This window comes from Lygodium microphyllum, chromosome 22, assembly GCF_053477565.2.
Source record: "Lygodium microphyllum isolate KBCC chromosome 22, Lygodium_microphyllum_v1.1.10, whole genome shotgun sequence".
NCBI classification, from domain to species: domain Eukaryota; kingdom Viridiplantae; phylum Streptophyta; class Polypodiopsida; order Schizaeales; family Lygodiaceae; genus Lygodium; species Lygodium microphyllum.
The window spans coordinates 110,052,816-110,072,453 of NC_141156.1; the positions used below are offsets into that span (position 1 = coordinate 110,052,816).

At 40.5% G+C, this 19,638-nt stretch overlaps 1 protein-coding gene across 1 annotated transcript; it reads right to left on the reverse strand.

The window, feature by feature from the left end:
* Positions 1–4,776: 4,776 nt before the first annotated feature.
* On the reverse strand, positions 4,777–7,672 carry LOC148017503 (pyruvate dehydrogenase E1 component subunit alpha-3, chloroplastic-like). Its single transcript, XM_087662638.1, has 3 exons — positions 7,145–7,672; positions 5,817–6,597; positions 4,777–5,565 (listed from the first exon to the last, which is right to left on the reverse strand). Exons 1-3 carry the CDS (start codon positions 7,418–7,420, stop codon positions 5,288–5,290), a joined length of 1,335 nt encoding a protein of 444 aa, XP_087518764.1. The 5' UTR covers positions 7,421–7,672; the 3' UTR covers positions 4,777–5,287.
* Between the last annotated feature and the right edge of the window lie 11,966 nt (positions 7,673–19,638).

Below are 19,638 nucleotides of genomic sequence, written 5' to 3' on the forward strand. Positions count from 1 at the left end.
AAGCCCTCCAAGGTCAGGGGGTCAAGGTTTTGGCTATGGAGTAAGAAGGAAAAGATGAAGATGATGAATGCTCATGTGCACTTAGTGAAGTTGAGGATAGAGGAAGCTGAAAGGATCAGAGGAGGCTCTAATACCATGTGGAAAATCAGAGTTTGCAGCAAGAAGAATGTGCACAAGAGGGAGAAGAGAGCTCAATAAATAAGAACAAAATCTTGATTGCTAAGTTGCTTAGAGTACAACTTGGGTACACTCTCTCTTCTACCTTGATAGTGACCCATAGGCTGCTTATATAGCCTTTGCCAAGCTAGGGTTTGGGTTTCCCCTACCCCTTAAGGCCATTCACATACATCTACCCTCATAGACCCTTGCTTAGGGTGGATTTCCATGCCTATATTCTAACAAAGAAAAGGTACCCAATGCTTTGCATTTATGATTTATTGGATGAACTCAAGGATGCAAAATTGTTCAGAAGATTGACTTGAGATCAAGAGACTATCAAATCAGGATGAAGGAAGGTGATGAGTACAATACGACTTTTAGGATAGAAAGGAGTCTCTATCATTCCTTGGTTATGCCATTTAGACTTTCCAATACACTTGTAACTTTCTAGGCTCTCATGAATAATATCTTACAACTACTCTTGTATAGATTTGTCCTAGTATTGTTCAATGATATCCTCACATGTAGTAGGAATAGAAAGGATTCTTTATAGAATGTCAAAGAAGTTCTCCTCACTTTGAGAAAACATAAGCTTTTTGTAAAGGAACACAAGTGTACTTTTATGGCCAATGTGATAGAATATCTAGGTCACATAGTTGGTGAGAAGGGAATCATGGTGGATCCAAAGAATGTACAATACATTAAGGATTGGTCCATACCACAAAATTCTACTTCATTGCGAGGACCTCTAGGTCTATCTTCTTTTTATCAGAGATTCATAAAAAATTATGACCATATAGTAACTCCTCTTATTGATAGATTGAAGAAATAAGATTTCTTTTGGAATCTTATAGCCACAAAGAGCTTCAATGAGTTGAAAAGTCTCATTATTTCAGCACCTATTTTAGTGTGCCCAAACTTTTCCAAGGAGTTTACCATATTTGTTGATGCTAATGATTGTGGTATTGGGGATGTTTTATGCCAAGATCATGATGCTATTGCTTATAAAAGCAAACAATTGGATGATAATAAAGGGAACTCCACATCTATGAGTAAGAAATGTTAGTCATTCTTCATGCCATTAAGAAGCATCACTACATTTATGGCAACCATTTCAAAGTTAAGAGTGACGACCAAGTGCTGAAGTATTTCCTTTCATAACCTAATCTTTCTCCCAAACAAAGAAGGTGCTTAGCTATACTACAGAACTATGACTTCGAGATTTCCTATATGCCAAGCAAAGATAATGTAGTGGTAGATGCATTATCTGGAATGTGGACATGTTTCGTTTCTATTATTTCTACCCTACACAAAGATTGGATCCATGGTATTCAAGAAGAATATCTATTGGATGAGCACACTACCAATATAATGAAAATTTTATAGTAAGGCAATGAATCTGAATGTCTAAATTTCAAGTAACAAAATGGACTTCTTTGGTTCAAAAGAAGGGTGTACTTAACTCCCCATAGATCATTCAAGCAATACATATTGCAAGAGATGCATTCTTCTTCTTTGACTTATTAGAAAGGACTTTGGAAAGATTTTAAGAATTATGTGATGCAGTGTTACCATGTTAATAGAATAAAGACTCTAATTTTTGGCCTAGTGGTCTACTTCAGTTATTATCCATTCCACATGGTAAATGGACTAAGTCTCTAATAGGGATACAAAAATCATGGGGAATTTCAAAAAATCCTATTTACTTCCATGGGGACCAAGTTAACTCCAGCAGCACTGCTATCATCCACAAACAAATGGACAAACTAAAAGGGTCAATAAATAGCTAGATGTCTATTTGAGATACTTTTTTCATGATACACAGAATGCATGGGATCATTGGATTCATCTTACGGAGTTTTGTTATATCTCTATTTGAGGCATTGTACGGTTACAAGGTCCAAGTACCTTTGGCATTGGCCCACAATGAAGTGAACCCTCTTGCTCAAAAAGAGCTAGAAAAGATAGACCTTAATGAACCAATGCAAGGAAAATATTAGAAAGACGTAAGAGACCATGAAATCCTATGTTCATGATAAATGAAGGTATGTGGATTTTGAAGAGGAAGAATTAGTATTTTTTAAAGTACATAAGTCTCATTATTTAGCTCTTGAAGGGGGATATAACAAGTTTGCTCATCACTATTATGGTCTATACCAAATCATAAGGAAAGTTGGAGATCTTGCTCACCAACTTACCTTCAACCACATGCATTCACAATATCTTTTATATCTCTCAACTAAAAAAGTATAGCGGTCCTGACATTCAAGTCCTTGGAGAACTGCCTCCCCTTGATGAGGATGGATTAATCGTTTATGAGTCCAAAAGAATTATTGGCAAGAAGGAGAAGGTTTTAAGAAACCGTATTGTCATGAAGTATCTTGTTAAGTGGAAGGATTTTCCCACATGGAAGAGTCTTCTTGGCAACATGCTTCATATTTGGATTAATTTCCATGGGTTCTTAATACTTAATTAACTAAGTACTGGATGTCTTATTATTATAAATTTCTTTAATGAGAATAATTGGCCTATTGACATCAAAATTGACTTTGGATGGTATGAATGTATACCTTATGAAGTATACTTCATTTTTGTACGTCAACATTTCTATCCAATGTTATGGGCCATTTTCTACAACTACCTTGTTTAGGATAGCATTCCAAATTTCCACTATTTAAACCTTTGATGATGCCTTTACTAGGCTATTTTAGTATTGGACTCTCATTTCTTCATTCCACCATTCCTTTCAATCTTCAAAGTTTAAAACTTTTGGATAGGGATGGATTGTAATAAAAAAAATTTCATGCCCTTTTAGTTTAGTTAGGCCAGGGAATAAAAGGCAAAAGGGTGTAACACATCTTTGCACAATCATTTGTAAACTTCTCCATTATTGAAGCTTGAAAGTTTTATATCTCCCTGCGAACATTAAGGGTGGATACTCAATGCCCACAATTGCAAGAGGTGGATTTCTTGCAATAGCTTTCCATTTTGATTCTCATTGTATCTTGATTTAATTTAGCTATAGCTACCCTGTGTTGCAATAGTTTAATACAAAGTTCAACTATGGCATGGCCATGGCTAATTATTTTACATGTGGATTCTTGATTTTCTTAGTTCGAAGAGTATATCTCCATTCTTGAAGCTTGAGGGTTTCATATGTCCCCACCAACATTGAAGGTGGATACTCAATGCCCACAATTACAAGAGGTGGATTACTTGCACCAATGCCCACAATTATATGAGGTGGATTTCTTACAGCAACCTTTCATCTTGATTCTCATTGTATCTTAATTCAATTCAAATATAGCTACCCTATGTTATCGTTTAATGCAAGGTTTAACTTATGTCATGGCTATGGCTAATTGTGTCACATGTGGTTTCTTAATTTTCTTGGTTTGGAAGAGTATTTTAATTCAAGCTAAGCATTGTTCATTTCACCAACTAAAAATGGAAATACTATAGGAATCATATTAATCATCACAATAAGTTATTTTTTCATTTATATTCGAGTAATCACCATAATAAGATAATTTTTTTATTTATATTGTATAAATCACCACAATATTTTTTTCATTTATACTTTATTAATCACCATAATAAGATAACTTTTTTATTTATATTGTATAAATCACCACTATTTTGATTTATACAATATCTTTTTCATTTATACTTTATTAATCACCATAATAAGATAACTTTTTTATTTATATTGTATAAATCACCACTATTTTTTTCATTTATATTTCTTAACTAATCAATTCCATGGAATCACCAATCAAAAACTATATTTACTTTACCATTCAATGTAATTTACACTAAGCATTATATGAATGGCCACAATAAGTTTTTTTTAATTTATGTTTGCAATTGGTCAATTTTATCGTGGAATCACCATGATCAATGATTAATTTTGTTTGCCATCAAATATAATTTATGCTTATGAGTGTATCTACATTTCACCAATTTATTCCCAGAATATAAGAATTAATCATTGATATTTGTAATTGGTCAATTTCTTCTTTGAATCATGAGTTGAGTCAAAAAGTATTTTTATGAGCCTATTAAGCTAGCTATTTTATTTGTTTTCTTGGTTTCTTTGTTGAATCACCAACCTAAAGCCCTTTTCCAATTATTTGTGATTGGTTAAGTTCCTTGAATCACCAACCAATATTTGTGTTTCTTTTACCCTTCAAAGGTCATTTGCCCTTATGAGATTGCATCTATGTTTGATGAGTTTCTTTTGTGTCAATAATTATGGACTAATTTCTTTCACAATCAACCACTATTGAGTAGAACCCAATTGGATTTACTCTTAAAGCCATTCACAACCATTGGGAAATACTTGCGACAATTTAGTTCCAATTGATAACCTTGTTGATTGAAGATTTCCACCGTCTTACATTGAATCTTGTGCTCACATAGAACACGCATGTCCAATACAAGTTTGTAGCTATAGAACCAAGGGCCAACCCGTTTCTTGGTGTTAAAATTTTATTCTAAAGCAATGCTAGGTATGTTAAAACATAATGGGCAAACCCAATTAGTTTGATCCTTAGCAGCAAGTAATAACATAAAGGGCAAACCTATTCGCTAGGTACTTTCTTGCAAGTCCTCAAATGTAAGTAAATTCATTTCTTGAAGCCTTTGAAACTCATTTCTTGCATTTCAAGGAGACCTTTGAAAGTTTCTTAAAATGCAAGAAGACCTTTGAAAGTTTCTTAAGAATGTTCATCCTCCTTACGAGGCTGACTCTGTCCATTCCTTGCAAGCCTTTAAAAATGGGAACTTTACAAGGCTGATTTTATACCATTGCTTAGCTCTCAGAATAGCCATGCTTTCATTTTCTCACAAGCTGCTCAGGCTTGATCAATCTATAACCTTATAAAAGCTATTTTCTAACTATTCCTGCCTAGCAGGAAATGCTTTTCTCAATCTACAGCTATTTTGTAGCTATTCTGACTTACTTGGTCAAATGGCCTTCTAATATTCCAGTACATTGCTGAACACAACCTCTTTACTTTTTATTCAAGGAGAGTGCTGCATCAGAACTTCAGAAATGCAACCATTAAAATGTTTGGTTGCAAGTTAAGCATCTTAAAAGGGATTGGACTACAACAATGGCTTAAATCTATACTTGTGCCGTCCCCGCGGTGAAACCTGGGTCCTCACACCTATACTTTCCATCAGGACCTATACCAAAACCCTTTGGGTCTGCAAATACATTCTCCAATAGCTGGCTTCTTGGAGGGAGGGGGCTTGAATCTGCAAACTCGACAGCATCCTCCACAATCTCGTCAACATTCTTTTGAATAGCCTTCAACTCATCTTCAGTTGCAAGCCCATTCTCCAATAGATACTTCTTCAGAGCCACGATCGGATCCCGTGCAGCATAATGGGCCTTCTCAGCTGTGCCATCATATGAAAAAACACAAGATGGTAAAATTGCAAGCTTATTATAACCTGATTTTTCACCAAAGAATAGATAAGCATGTTCCACCTAAAATCCAAATGCCTGAACACCCAACTCCTCAGAAAAAAGTTTGTGATGTCCCTACACTACCACTTAAAATCTAATGCCTGAAAATCAAATCGAGAAGAAATCATATGCCATCCCATTACCAAGATTTTAACATTAAAATTTTGAAGATTCAGCGTACCGGGTTTCCGCAGCTCATCAGGATCAGCAAGAGAGTGTCCCCGGAAACGGTATGTCTCGCATTCAACAAGGGTTGGCCCCTGGCCTTGCCTTGCCCTAAGAATAGCTTCTTGGGCCACTTCTCTCACCTTAAGCACATCCATGCCATCCACATGCACCCCAGGCATGCCAAAAGGAAGTCCCTTTCTCCATATCTCTGGCACTGACGTCGCTCTAAGATGCGACATGCCGATGGCCCAAAGATTATTCTCTACTACGAAAATGATAGGCAGTTTCCACAGTGCAGCCATGTTCAGGCACTCAAAAAACTGGCCATTGTTGCACGTCCCGTCTCCGAAGAAAGCCACAGTAACTGCATCAGCCTTGTCATCCTTTAGCACCTCTTTCAGATACTTTGCATTGAAAGCTGCTCCTGTAGCAACAGGTATCCCTTCTCCAATGAAGGCAAACCCCCCCAGAACCCCATGCTCCTTCGAGAACATGTGCATGGACCCACCCTGACCCCGGCAACAACCAGTGACTTTCCCAAAGAGCTCACTCATTGCTGCACGTGCAGACACACCCTTACTTATGGCATGGACATGGTCCCTGTATGTACTGCACACATAGTCCGTCTCCTTGAGGGACTTGATGAATCCAGTGGAGACTGCCTCTTGCCCACTGTACAGATGAACAAAGCCAAACATCTTTCCTCGGTAGTACATCTGTGCACACATGTCCTCGAACGATCTTCCCAACACCATGTCCTCGTACAGAACTAGCCCTTCCTCCTTGGTGATGTGCTAAAACCAGGCGAGAACATAAATCATGGAGATACTTATAATGCATGACATGATTGAGAGAAACAGATGCTGAAGAAATGAGGCATGCAACTGATGTATGTGCATGCCACGATTGAGAAAACACATGATGAAGTGAGGCATGCAAATGATGCATATATACTCTGCACAACAAAGCTGACTGTTAGTAAACATGATGTACAAGCTGTGCAAATGATGGTAATAGATAATGCACTAGACAACTGACAGTAAATAAGCACGGCAATCAAGCTGCTGCACAAATGATGCATAAAATCACAATTTACTACAAGGGTAAATTATCAATACTTCTCTTTTTCCACAAACGATGAATCCTTTACATGAATAGCGACAGCATCACATATGATGTTTAAGCCATGCATAGGCTTCATGAACAGAGAAAAAATCCAAGCCTCCCGCAAAACTAAAGAATCACAGAGATTCGGCCTCTGTACTTACAGTATTAATTAGAACCTTAATGGTGTTGATTTACAGGATCGATTTACAAATGGAGATCAAAGACGGATCTTACCACTTCCTGTTTGATTTTCTGCTTCTCGGTCACTACAACATCGGAGGAGACGGCAGCAACCGCACAGCCGGGGCGGGTGGCAGAGGTGGTAATGGCAGCATTGGGAGAGGTAAGGACAGGGATGCTGAGAGAGAGGCCTGAGAAAGATGACTTCCTTGTGGGAGAAGGGATCAGATTATAGTGGGTGCATGTGGGATGAGCTGGGGTGGAGGAATTAGGAGAGCAGAAGGCTCTAATGGGGTTGGAGATCATATGTGGGCTGATAGTGGAAGCCATAGCCCACCAGTATAATGACAGAAAACAGAGACAGAACCAGCAGAATAGACAGGTGTTGATGTGAGAAGAGAATTAGATCTCTTCCTGACCTTGTCTGATCTCTCTCCCTCACCTCATTCATCCCCTCTCTCTCCCTCTCTCTGATGAAGCCTATATGGGGCAACTTGTGCTGTGGTGGTGGCACAGACGGACATCTCCAAGCTTTCCCATGCATAAACCAAAAAGACGCACACACATGGCGATTGCCTCAATGAACCGCATGTAGATGTGTCAAATACAATGCATTAGAAGGGCAATCAAAGGCCACTCTTAATGTGAGAAAATTGAAAGGAGACACCTTGATTGATATGTACATTTTGCACATGCATGATAGCCTTGCAAATAAGGTGTCGTAGTAGAGGGTTACAATGGAACTTTTTAAGAACTATAGTAGCCCAATTAGCAATTTGGGTGCACCAAAGACTAGTAATGGTATTTGGTTAAAAATACACCATCTTTTTGAGAGAGACAAATGAGGTTTGGCCATGTATCCTAAAAGACCAATCTTACCACTAACAGCAAAACCCTTATCAAACCTTTCCTCATAATTGTATTGGCCTATTACATTTGAACTAAAGTGAGAGAATCTTTACTAATACATTATGTCCAGGTAGGAAAAAGGTAACTTGTCCTCTACCATGGTAGCTCATATGTGTGAGCTTTGAAACATATACTCTACATGAAACAACAACATAAAGACATCAATGCTTTTCACTCTAACTCTTCAAGTCTCAAAGTAACTCTTGTAAATAGTAAACATGAAAGGTGTATAATCTATACTCTTTCTTATTTTGGCTCTTAGTTTGGTTATCTCCCGAACCTCCATTTTTCCCCCCGAGCCTATTGTTCCTGCCAAGCCTATTTTGAATTTGAATTCATGCATGGTATGTGATCATTGAGGCCAATTGAGGTGGCTTTAATGCTCGACGTCCTCTCTCTATCTCTTTTCTTCTTCTTATAATTATAGATTCTCTTTCTCATTTTTTATTTTGCATTTTGCAGGCTTACGATCTGATATAGAGGAGGCTGTGGGAGCTTGGGGCCAACGTCACAGTGAGCAGGCACGCAAGCTAGCGGGAGCTTCGAGCAGGTGTCGTTGTGTCTCTCTCTCTCTCATTGAGGTGGGCAGCACTCTCTCTCCCTCCCTCCCTCCCTCCCTCCCTCCCTCCCTCTCTCTCTCTCTCTCTCTCTCTCTCTCTCTCTCTCTCTCTCTCTCTCTCCCTGCGGATTGAGTGCAGGTGGGCGCAAGGCGGACTCCCTCTCCCCGACTCTCTCTCTCTCTCTCTCTCTCTCTCTCCCCCTGCGGATCGAGTGCATGTGGGGCGCAAGGCGGACTCCCTCTCCCCGACTCTCTCTCTCTCTCTCTCTCTCTCTCTCTCTCTCTCTCTCTCTCTCTCTCTCTCTCTCTCTCTCTCTCTCTCCTCGACATTAATGTTTTATGTTAATATTAATGTTAATTAATAGTTAATGATTGGTCATTATTAATAATAATCTATGATTAATTTTAATTATGAATTATGATTGATAATTAATTAATAATTATATATAATTATATTATAACTATTTTTATTAGTTATATTATATTGTATTATATTATAGTTAATGTTAGTGTTAGTATTGATGTTATTGTGGTTATATTATAATTATAGTTATAGATATAAATTATTAATCTATACTTTATTATTATTATTAATCTATCTCTCCTATATTTTAGTTATAAATGGTTATTATTTGATGCCAGGAGGGATATTCCACGGTGGATTCCATGAGTTTTTTTAATTCCATAGTGGATTCTGTGAGGTTTTGCAGTGGATTCCATAAAACTATATTTATTTGACGGGGCTCGTACACAAGGTGGATTCTTTGTGCAAGAAGTTGATAGGGACACCTGTCCTTTTTGGACATCATATTAATTTAATGTGCACATGGGTGATTCCATGGTGGGTGATTCCACAAAATACATATTTAAATTAATGGGCGTTTATGAGTTTAGAGTGCACTCGTATTAAATTAAGGTTAGCGCAGAGTTCCAACCTATTTATTTATTTTGTAGCTGAAGACTGCTAGGTATTCACTTTTGTCGGTTTAATTTTATTATTTTCTAATAATTGTGAATGCTTCAGTTGATGTGTAGAGCAGGCAGCAGTGGCGTTGGGAAGCATTGGGCGATAGTATGTATTCATATTTCCTAGAAGAAATTATCATTTTTGATAGACGTGCGCCTTATCATTAAAGCTATGGTACTAATATTTATTTAGGTGTACTTATCTATTGAAGCGTTTGACAAATATTTATTATTTGTATGCGCATGGACACATAGTTTAAATATTTCATTATTGGACATTGTATTTGGTACAGCCTGACTTTTGGAACGCCCAACAGCTTTATTCTTTATTTGGACAAAAGCAAACACAAAAGCTAAAGTATGCTAATTGTAAAATTGGGTTATTTTTGAGCTTTGAGATGAATAAATTTATAAATATATGCCTTGTGAAGTGCTCATACAAGGCATGGGAGGAGATTGTACCCAATTTGTCTCTTTTCTTCATGTCGTGCAAATCTTCCTTCTTGTTTTATAAGCTTTAGTAGAGTTCTTTTGTTCTTGGGGACCTTCTGATGCTCCTTACATATGTATCTAGCATCCAATTTGTGCATCAGTGGTATCAGAGCAAAGCTGAGATCGAGGACTAATTCCAATCATTTACCATCTTGTGCGAAGTTGAAGCTCCTAGAACGAAGGGGCTCTACAATCAGTCTCGCAAATCGTCAATCCAGCATGTTCTTGGCTATGAAGAACCCCCTGCTGTGCTGTTGGATCGCAAAGGACCACTCTCTAGAGGCAGAGGACCACTCGAAAGCTTCTTTATAAAGCCGTTTTTTCTCAAAGAACCAGATAAGCAATTTTCATTAAGTTGAGATTACAAAGCTTAATAAAGCTTAAAAGAAAAGCTTAAGCTCTCAATTTCATCGTCCGTGGCGTCAGCATGTACTGACAGGCGCCGAATTCGCCCCGTCGACATCCTCCTGTCCTGTCGAATTCCAAAGAAAATCATAAAGCTTTCATAAAGCATAAAGCTTTTAAACCTTACTAAGGTTTAAAGCTCAATCTACAATATTTTCTCATAGTGGGTGTTCACACCAAACATCCTAAACTACTCTTGAAAGCCTCAGCAAGCCCTTGTTCGTACCTGCACTCTAACAGAGCCAATTTCTAGCAAGCAGATTGTTATACACAGTCTATACGAACGAAGTATTCGTTGGAACAAGGACCTTCATCAATTATCGTAATCGCAAAGAAGAAAGATTGCAAAAAGCCATATTTTTAAAAAAAAAACAAGCCTTGTAAACCCAAAACTTTAACTACACTCATCCCTCTAACGAGATTTCGATTGTGTGAGGTCGTTTGAAATTTTGTAGGATGTCCGAAAAAACTATGGAAGATTTTATGGTCGAAGGTGATTTACCAGAACCAAAGGTGGAGCAAAAATTGGACCTAATTATGATGCAACTTCAAGAGGAACGAAGAGCACGTCAAACTTTGCAAGCTCAATTGGCTACTCTTCAATGATCTACTGTCGATCAAGATGGACCGCAATCCAAAGATATTATGCGACATACGATCAATGCGACACTCGAAGCACAATCTATCAGGAAAGAAACCAAGATAAGTAAAAGAAATTTCAAATTTCGTACTTTTAATGGGCTACGTGACGGAAAAGTTGTTCTCACTTTTATCAATCAATTTGATGATTATTTCCATTAAGAACAAAACATCGAAAAAGATAAACTCAAATGTGTCACTAACCATTTAGTGGATAGAGCATCGTTATGGTGGACTATTGTCCGCAAGAGTATTGATTGTCCTACTACTTGGAAGACTTTTCAAAAGAATTTTTTGCAAAATTTTCTTCCACCTCAATTCCATGAAAAAGCAATCAAACAGTGGGATCTTTTGTAACAAAGAGATCGTGAGCCTATTTCGCAATACACTGAGTGTTTCTAGAATGCCTTATTGCAACTTCAAATGCTTGAAGATATATCTGAGGTGATTCACAAGCGTAAGTATATGTCCAGTTTGCTTGGTCACTTTTATGCGGAGGTGAACATGTTCAAGCCAATGACTCTGGAGAATGCGATTTCTTTAGCCCATGATGCTGAAGACAAAACTCATGGATGAGAGAAGTGACCACAACAATATTTCAACTAACGGTAACTTTGGTACAAAGCAATTCAATTCTAACTTTCGAAGATTCAATCAAAATCGCTTTGTTCCTTCTTCTTTCCATAAACCTTGGACACGACCTCTTTCTTTACCATCAAACACAAATCCAAACCCTAAGCCTTCTCTTCAGCCAAATCCCAACTGTAATGAAGAAGACCTAACTGTCCTAACTAAGGGGAAAGAGAGAGAGAAGGACTGCAGAAGAAGAGGGAGAGGAGAGAGAAAGGTAAGAAGAAGAGAGAGAAAGAGGGAGAGAGGAAGAAGAAGAGGAAGCCATGGGAGCTTGAGAAGGTGAAAAGAGAGTTTCTTGATAATTTCTATGATGCCTCAAAATACCCTCTTACACCTTATATACCATCAGTGTGAACGGTATGTTCCCACACCATATTCCCGTGATCCCCGTCTCATAAAGTTTTTGTCGTAAAAAACAAGGGATGTAGTCATGGACTGTAAGAGTGTGCTGTAGGAAATCAGCCATAACTTTGTGTGGGCAACTCCGAATGGGACGATTGAGGTGTTGTTACGAAGCCCATGAGATGTACTTTCAGCCCATATGGTTGGGGCGGGGCTGCAATCAGGTCAGAACCAAAACTGGTACAAAATAAAGGGCTGTCCAGGAATTTCTAGTGTGCAGTCCCAGATGGTATGGCTGGAGAAAAACAGCCATGACTTCCACTAGGGAACTCCGATCGGGGCAAGTAAGGTGTCAAAACAGAGCCCTCGAGGTATACTTTCTGGCCATGTATGGAGGATGGGGCTGAGAGTGGATCAGGACCAAATCTGGTACAAAACAGGTGGCTGTCCAGATACAGACTGCAGCCCAAAACAAGGGTCATGGTGAGGTGCCAGCCAACACAGCCTCCTTGAGGTGTGGAAATTCATCCAATATAGATGCTGGGCTCCAAGAGGCTTCCTCTATTGGTAGGCCTTGCCATTTGATCAAGTATTTATGTATGGAACGGGTGCGGAGTTGCTTTTCACGTTGCCCAATGACCGCTTCCAGAATGTACTGAATAAGGCCCTCCTCATCTATGGGTGGGAGCTCCTCTACATGATCTTTGGGAGTGCCAATGAAAGGTTTCAATTGGCTCACATGGAAGACATCATGGATCTTAGTGGTGGAAGGGAGTTGGAGGCGGTAAGCCAAGTCCCCGACCTTCTTAATGATCTTGTAGGGCCCATAGTAACGGTGTGCCAACTTGTTGCAAGAGCCGTCCTTTAGTGTGGCATAACGGGATTTGGGGACCTTGAGGAGTACCATTTCACCCTCTTGAAAGTCAAGGGGTCTTCTTTTTGCATCAGCATGGAGCTTCATGTGCTCTTGAGCCCTTTTGAGGTTTATCTTGCATTGTTGAAGTAGAGCTTGCATGCGGTCCAGCTCTTCTTTTCCCAAGGGGTTGAGCTTTTCATTGAAGATCACGGTAGGAAGGGGCACCCGATAACCATACAATGCTTCGAAGGGAGAGACTCCAATGCTTGAATGAGTGGAGTTGTTGTAAGAAAATTCAGCCAAGTGCAGCCATACATCCCAAGAATTCTGCACATCATGACAAAAATATCGCAAATAAGTTTCAAGCCACTAATTGACTCTTTTGGTCTGCCCATCTGTTTGGGGATGATAGGCTGTAGACGGAGCCAATTTGGTCCCCATGGAGCTGAAAATGGTCTGCCAAAATTGACTCATAAATTTGGTGTCCCGGTCATGTACTATGACTTGGGGCAAGCCATGCAACTTAAAAATATGCTCCATAAACTGAGTGGCAACTTGGGATGCTGTAAACTGGGATTTTGTAGGGATGAAATGGGTTGCTTTAGTGAGTCGGTCAACTACCACGTAAATGCTATCCCAACCCTTCTTGGTTGCAGGTAAACCAATGATGAAATCCATGGTAATGTGGGTCCATTTTCCTTAGGGAATAGGTAAAGGCTGCAACAAACCACCCATTTAAGAGAGCTATCTTTATTTTGTTGGCAAGGCACACATCTAGACACAAAGTCTTTTACATGCCGTCATAGGCCTTTCCAATGGAAGATTTTTGAAACTCGATCATATGTTTTGAAGACCCCTAAGTGGCCAGCAATCGGGGAAGAATGCATCTCTTCAAGGATCCTTTGGGTGAAGGGAGAGGTATGGGGAATCGCAATACGGCCATGGATCCAAATGAGGCCATTATGGAGCTGATATTGGGAATTCTCATCCAAGACACCTTGCTGTAATTTTTGGAAAAGAGGGCTGAATTCAGCATCAAGCAAGTACGCCTCTTGGAGCTCTTCAATCCAATCATGGCGGAGTTCAATAATGGATGAGACCTTGCATGCCCACATGCGGGAGAGTGCATCGGCCACTACATTGTCCTTTCCACGGGTGTGGGTAATCTCAAAGTCATAGTTTTGTAGTGTCGCCACCCATCTACGTTGTTTGGGAGTGAGGTTGGGCTGAGTCAAGAAATATTTGAGCACACGGTGGTCACTTTTTACCTTAAATCTGCTGCCATACAAGTAGTGATGCCACTTTTTGATAGCATGAATGACTGCCAACATCTCCTGATCATAGACATGCAACTCTCTCTCTTTATCATCCAATTTTTGGCTCTCAAATGCTATTACCCCATGTTCGTGCAGCAAAACTGCACCAATACCCCATCCACTAGCATCACACTGGATAGTAAAATCCTTTGAAAAATCGGGGTATACGAGGATGGGGGCTAAAGTGAGCAAGTCTTTCAGCTCTGCTGAAAACTGCAGGCAGCCAATTCATCCCATAGGAAAGCCTCTTTTTTCAACTGGTCTATTAATGGGGCTGCAATTGTGGCATAATGGCGAATAAATCTCCTATAAAAGGAGGAGAGACCAAGAAAACCATGTAAGGAGGTAGTGGTAGTGGGGGTGGGCCACTCCTGGACACATTGCACTTTTTTAGGATCAGCTTGGATTCCTTTTTCACTAACGTAAGTACTCAACCTCCGTTTGCATAAAGACACACTTGCTTTCTTTGGCAAAGAGGCGGTGCTCTCTCAGTACATCAAAAATTTGCATGACATGCTTCAAGTGCTCATGCATGGACTTGCTGTAAATGAGTATATCATCAAAGAATACCAACACAAACTAGAAAAGCCATGGTTACAATATCTTATTCATTAAGCCCTGAAATGTGGCGGGGGCATTTGTGAGCCCAAATGGCATGACAAGGAAATGGTACAAGCCATAGTCAGTCCAAAAGGCTGTTTTGACTTCATCACCCGCTCGCATTCTGACTTGGTGGTAACAGGATCACAAATCAATCTTAGTGAAGTAGCGTGCACCCTTGAGTTCATCAAGCAAGTCATCAATTCGAGGGATGGGGTATCTATTTTTTACGGTGATCTTATTGAGATCACGGTAGTCAATGCACAACCGGAAAGATCCGTCCTTTTTCTTAACCAATAGGATCGGGGAGGCATAAGGGAAAGAGCTAGGCTCTATGAATCCCATCTCAGTGAGCTCCTTTGCTACTTCCTCTCTCTCACATTTAGAGAGTCTATATGGGGGTTTATTGATGGGCTTGGCATGGGGCTCCAAGTCAATCGGGTGATCCACCAATCTTTTAGGGGGAAGGGTAGTGGGAGGCTGAAATAGGTCCTCATACTCAGCCAAAAGTGCTTTTAGTGCTACATTTTTCTTCCCCAAGGTGTGTTGGTCATCATTATCCTTATGCAAATGCAAGATAAAGATTTGGAGCGCTTCTTGAATTCCTTTTTGAGTTGTCTTACTGTTATAAGCTGAAAATTTGCATTTTCTTTGATTCCCTCCAAGTGTACAAGCTGCCCATGCATTACAAACTCCATGTACAGCTGAGAGAAGTCCATAGAGATTTTTCCCAACTGTTGAAGCCAATCGCATCCCAATACAACATCCACGGGGCCCATATCAAGGGTAATCAAGTCCACCTTTGTTGTGTAATTTTCAGCCAGCATGAGAGACACTTGTGTGCATACATGGGAGCTCACTTCCTCATTTCCATTGGCCACTTGAACCCGAAGGGGTTGCTGTAATTCAGTGGGAACACCCTTATACAATGGATTTGTTTTATCACTTCTTGGTTCATCCAATTCACAAGAATCCAAACGGGTTATGGGTAAGCAAAATATAATCACAATGAAGCTTCACAATGAGTAAAATTCATTTCAGCACTATAAGATCAAAGAGAAATGACTGGGACAATTAATCAGCATGCATTCAAGGTCTGGGTCTCCTATTATCTACTTGGACTCATACATTCTCTCAAACAAATGGATGGGATTCAATAAGAGGCTTAAACGGAGAGAATGAGAGCCAATAATTAGTTACCTTGAGTCTTTTGGAGAAGAAGGCAGCCACTAATGCCACCTCAATCCTCCATGAGAGCTTCATTTGATCCCGAATGCTCCATGGCTCCAAAATGGGTATGCTTCGTCAAGAAAGGGTGAAATCAAGCTTGGGACAGGATGGTTCAGGACCTCCCCATGAAGAGTTCTTGCTGAAACTGAGGTCCTACTCCATAGCCATGGTAGCCCACAAGTGCATGCCTTCCAATCTTGCTTGTAATCTTCTTCCCGTTCTTCTTGATGGCTGAAATCTTGAGCAATGTTGAAGAGGGACTCCTGGGGACCAAGGAGAGACCAAAATCTTCAGGATTTCTGAGCTTGATGCCAAGGTTCCATGGCTGCCATGGACTGTACCAGACCAGGGTTTCTTGAGTGCAAAAGGGGAGTCCAATGGCTGAGGAAGATGTCCCTGATGCTGCCCAAAAGAGTTGCCAAGGGCCAGGGTTGAAACCAGAAAGGAGGGGAGAGCTGGGAGGGCTGCCTTGCAGGCCAGGAAGTAGCCCATCTTTTGCGCCACAAATTTCGGGCTGCTCCTGGGGGGCCACAAGTAGGGGAGACCTTAGGATGAGCCAATCTTGCTGAGGAAGAGGAGGGGGAGCAGAATTTCTGAATTTCTTGAGCTGGAGCTTCCATGGCAGCTTGGGAAAAGAGGAGAGAGAATGTCTTCTTGAAAAGTAACTGAGTTTTTGGCCTTCTCTAACTGTGCTACCCTCCTTTTTGTCCAAAACCCTAAAAAACTTGCATGAAAATTAGTGACGACTTGTCAAATTTGTCTACCCGCCTCTAGATTTGTCCATGGTTCTTGGGAAAGCTCCAAGAAAGGCTGCCACAGTCTTCAGGAGGGCTGACAGCCTGCCTGAGTACTCCTGTGTATCTGTGAAAGAGGTGTAACTGGAGCTTTCTAACTGTGGGAAACTGTGAGAGCCCTAAATCTATGGGGAAAGAGAAGGATCAAGGACAAAGCTCTGATACCACTAGTAATGAAGGAGACCTAACTGTCCTAACTAAGGGGAAAGAGAGAGAGAAGGACTGCAGAAGAAGAGGGAGAGGAGAGAGAAAGACAAGAAGAAGAGAGAGAGAGAGGGAGAGAGGAAGAAGAAGAGGAAGCCATGGGAGCTTGAGAAGGTGAAAAGAGAGTTTATTGATAATTTCTGTGATGCCTCAAAATACCCTCTTACACCTTATATACCGTCAGTGTGACTGGTATGTTCCCATGCCATATTCTCGTGATCCTCATTCATCACACCAACATACCTAAACTCCCAGCAATTACCAATACTATTTCCAAAGCCAAGCCTATAGTTTGGTACAAGTGCCACTAACCTGGACACCTAGCGGTGAATTGTCAATCCAAGAAGCCAACGGTTCAAATCAAATACTTGGGAGTGACTGAAGATGAAGACCATGAAGAAATGCAAGATTTCACGGAAGATGATGATGGCATCGGTATTACTTCAAATACTTTACCAAGTATGTCAAATCCTCATTTATTATTAACGATGAAATGTCTTGTGCATGGTCACGAAAAGATTGTTTTACATGATAATGGGAGCATACATGGCCTTATTTCTGCAAAGTTGGTAAAATAATTAAAACATATTGTTCCAACTCATAATCGCATAAAAGCTACATTCTTAGGCACTAGATACAATGGTACACAAGAAATTCATGATTTAGAAATTAAAATTGGTGATTATCTTGAGTGTAGAAATTCCTTGGTTGTACCTTTGCAAGCTAGTGATATTATTTTAGGAATGCCTTGGCGTCACAAATATAATCTCAATATAGATTATTTCACACATTCAATGTGTAACGTGCTCGCCTATCGGCAGTCCCGGCATGTGAAAAGGAGCGACGGATCGAAGGTTGGACTCCAGAGCTATGGTGGGAGAGCAAGAGCAAGAAAGGGAGAGATTAGAAATGGGAACTCCAACAGTCACAATGTGTGACTGAGCATTCCCTTATTCAAACTGTCACTAAAAGAATAAAGAATAAAGTGATGGTGACGGGCACCCGCCACCTACAGTGTGCAGTGGCGGTGACTGTCAGTATAGTAATACACGGGCGGCTAGGCAGAGGCGCCTTTACCCCCAACAACCTCCCATTTAAAGGCGAATCTGCCCCAATGAGGAGTGAAAAGAAAAAGAAAAAAGATAGTACAACATGTACACATATACAACAAGATGAGAAAAGATGTCATCTCATCCCACGCCCATCAACCTCCTGAGGAAGGCAAAGCGCTCTATAGAGAGGCTTTTCGTGAGCAGATCTGCAGGATTCTGGTCAGTCGAGATCTTGACAAAATCAATAGACTTGTCCTTAACGACCCCATGTATGAAGTGATACCTCACCTCAATGTGTTTCATCTTCGCATGGAAGACCGAATTCTTGGCTAACTGAATAGCACTCATAAAATCCGAATACAGTGTAGAGATAGCATCAATACCAAGGTCAGCACTAAACGACCTAACCAAATGGCCTCCTTGCAAGCCTCAGTGGCTGCAACATACTTGGCCTTTGTAGTAGAAAGGGTTGTGCATTTCTGTACCCTGGACATCCAAGAAACAGTATCTCCAGCATAGGTGAATACATAGCTGGAAGTGGACTTCCTACTATCTCCATGTCCTACATAATCAGAGTCAGTGTACCCCACGACTCCTGTATCCTGGGGCTGCCATAGCATATGCACATATCTGCAGTGCCCTTTAGGTACCTCATGATACCCTTCACGGCATCCCAATGCTTCTTGCCAGGTGTAGCCATATAGTGTGCCACAACACCAACTGCAAAGGCAATATCTGGACGAGTGGCTATCATGGCATACATAAGATTGCCCACTACGAATGCATAGGGAATATTGGCCATCTCGGCCCTCTGCTCATCTGTTCGTAGACAATCAGCGTGTGATACCTTCACATAAGAAGGCAATGGATAGCCAATAGGCTTTACCTCCTGCATGCGGAAGCGCTCAAGGACTTTATGAATGTACTTCCTTTGTGACAAGTAGAGGAGACCCTGATGCTTGTCGCGTCTAATGCGCATACTAAGTATGTGAGTGGCATGTCCCAGATCTTTCATCTCAAAGCTTTTCTTGAGCTAAGCCTTAAGAGCATCTACCTCATGGTGAGCTTTCCCTACTATCAGTATATCATTCACATAGAGTACCAAAATCAATAAAGAACCATCACGGGCTTTCTTCGTGTAAAGACATGGATCCATAGCACTCCGGTTGTAGCCCTCTGACTGCATAAAGGCATCAAACTTATGATACCACTCCCTAGGTGCCTATTTCAAGCCATAAAGACTTTTCTTTAATTTGCACACTAGGTGCTGCCTGCCAGGTTCTACAAAGCCCTTAGGCTGCTCCATATAAATCTCATCATGCAAGTCCCTATGTAAGAAAGCCGTCTTGACATCCATCTAGTATAAATCCAAGTCAAGCTGAGCAACCAACGCCAAGACTAAGCGCAGGGTGGTCATCTTAACCACAGGAGAAAAGACCTCGTCAAAGTCCACACCATGCTCCTGCTTAAAACCCTTTGCTATCAATCTAGCCTTGTATGCCAGCTTGGGGTGTCCAAGGGTACTTTTTAGCTTGTACACCCACTTGCATA

Excerpts from the sequence above, each read along its gene's own strand:
- LOC148017503 (XM_087662638.1), bottom strand. The coding sequence starts at position 7,420 with ATGGCTTCCACTATCAGCCCACATATGATCTCCAACCCCATTAGAGCC. Across the intron at positions 6,598-7,144 it reads AGAAAATCAAACAGGAAGTG|CACATCACCAAGGAGGAAGG; the intron begins GTAAGATCCGTC and ends GCCTGGTTTTAG. Across the intron at positions 5,566-5,816 it reads TGATGAGCTGCGGAAACCCG|CTGAGAAGGCCCATTATGCT; the intron begins GTACGCTGAATC and ends ATGATGGCACAG.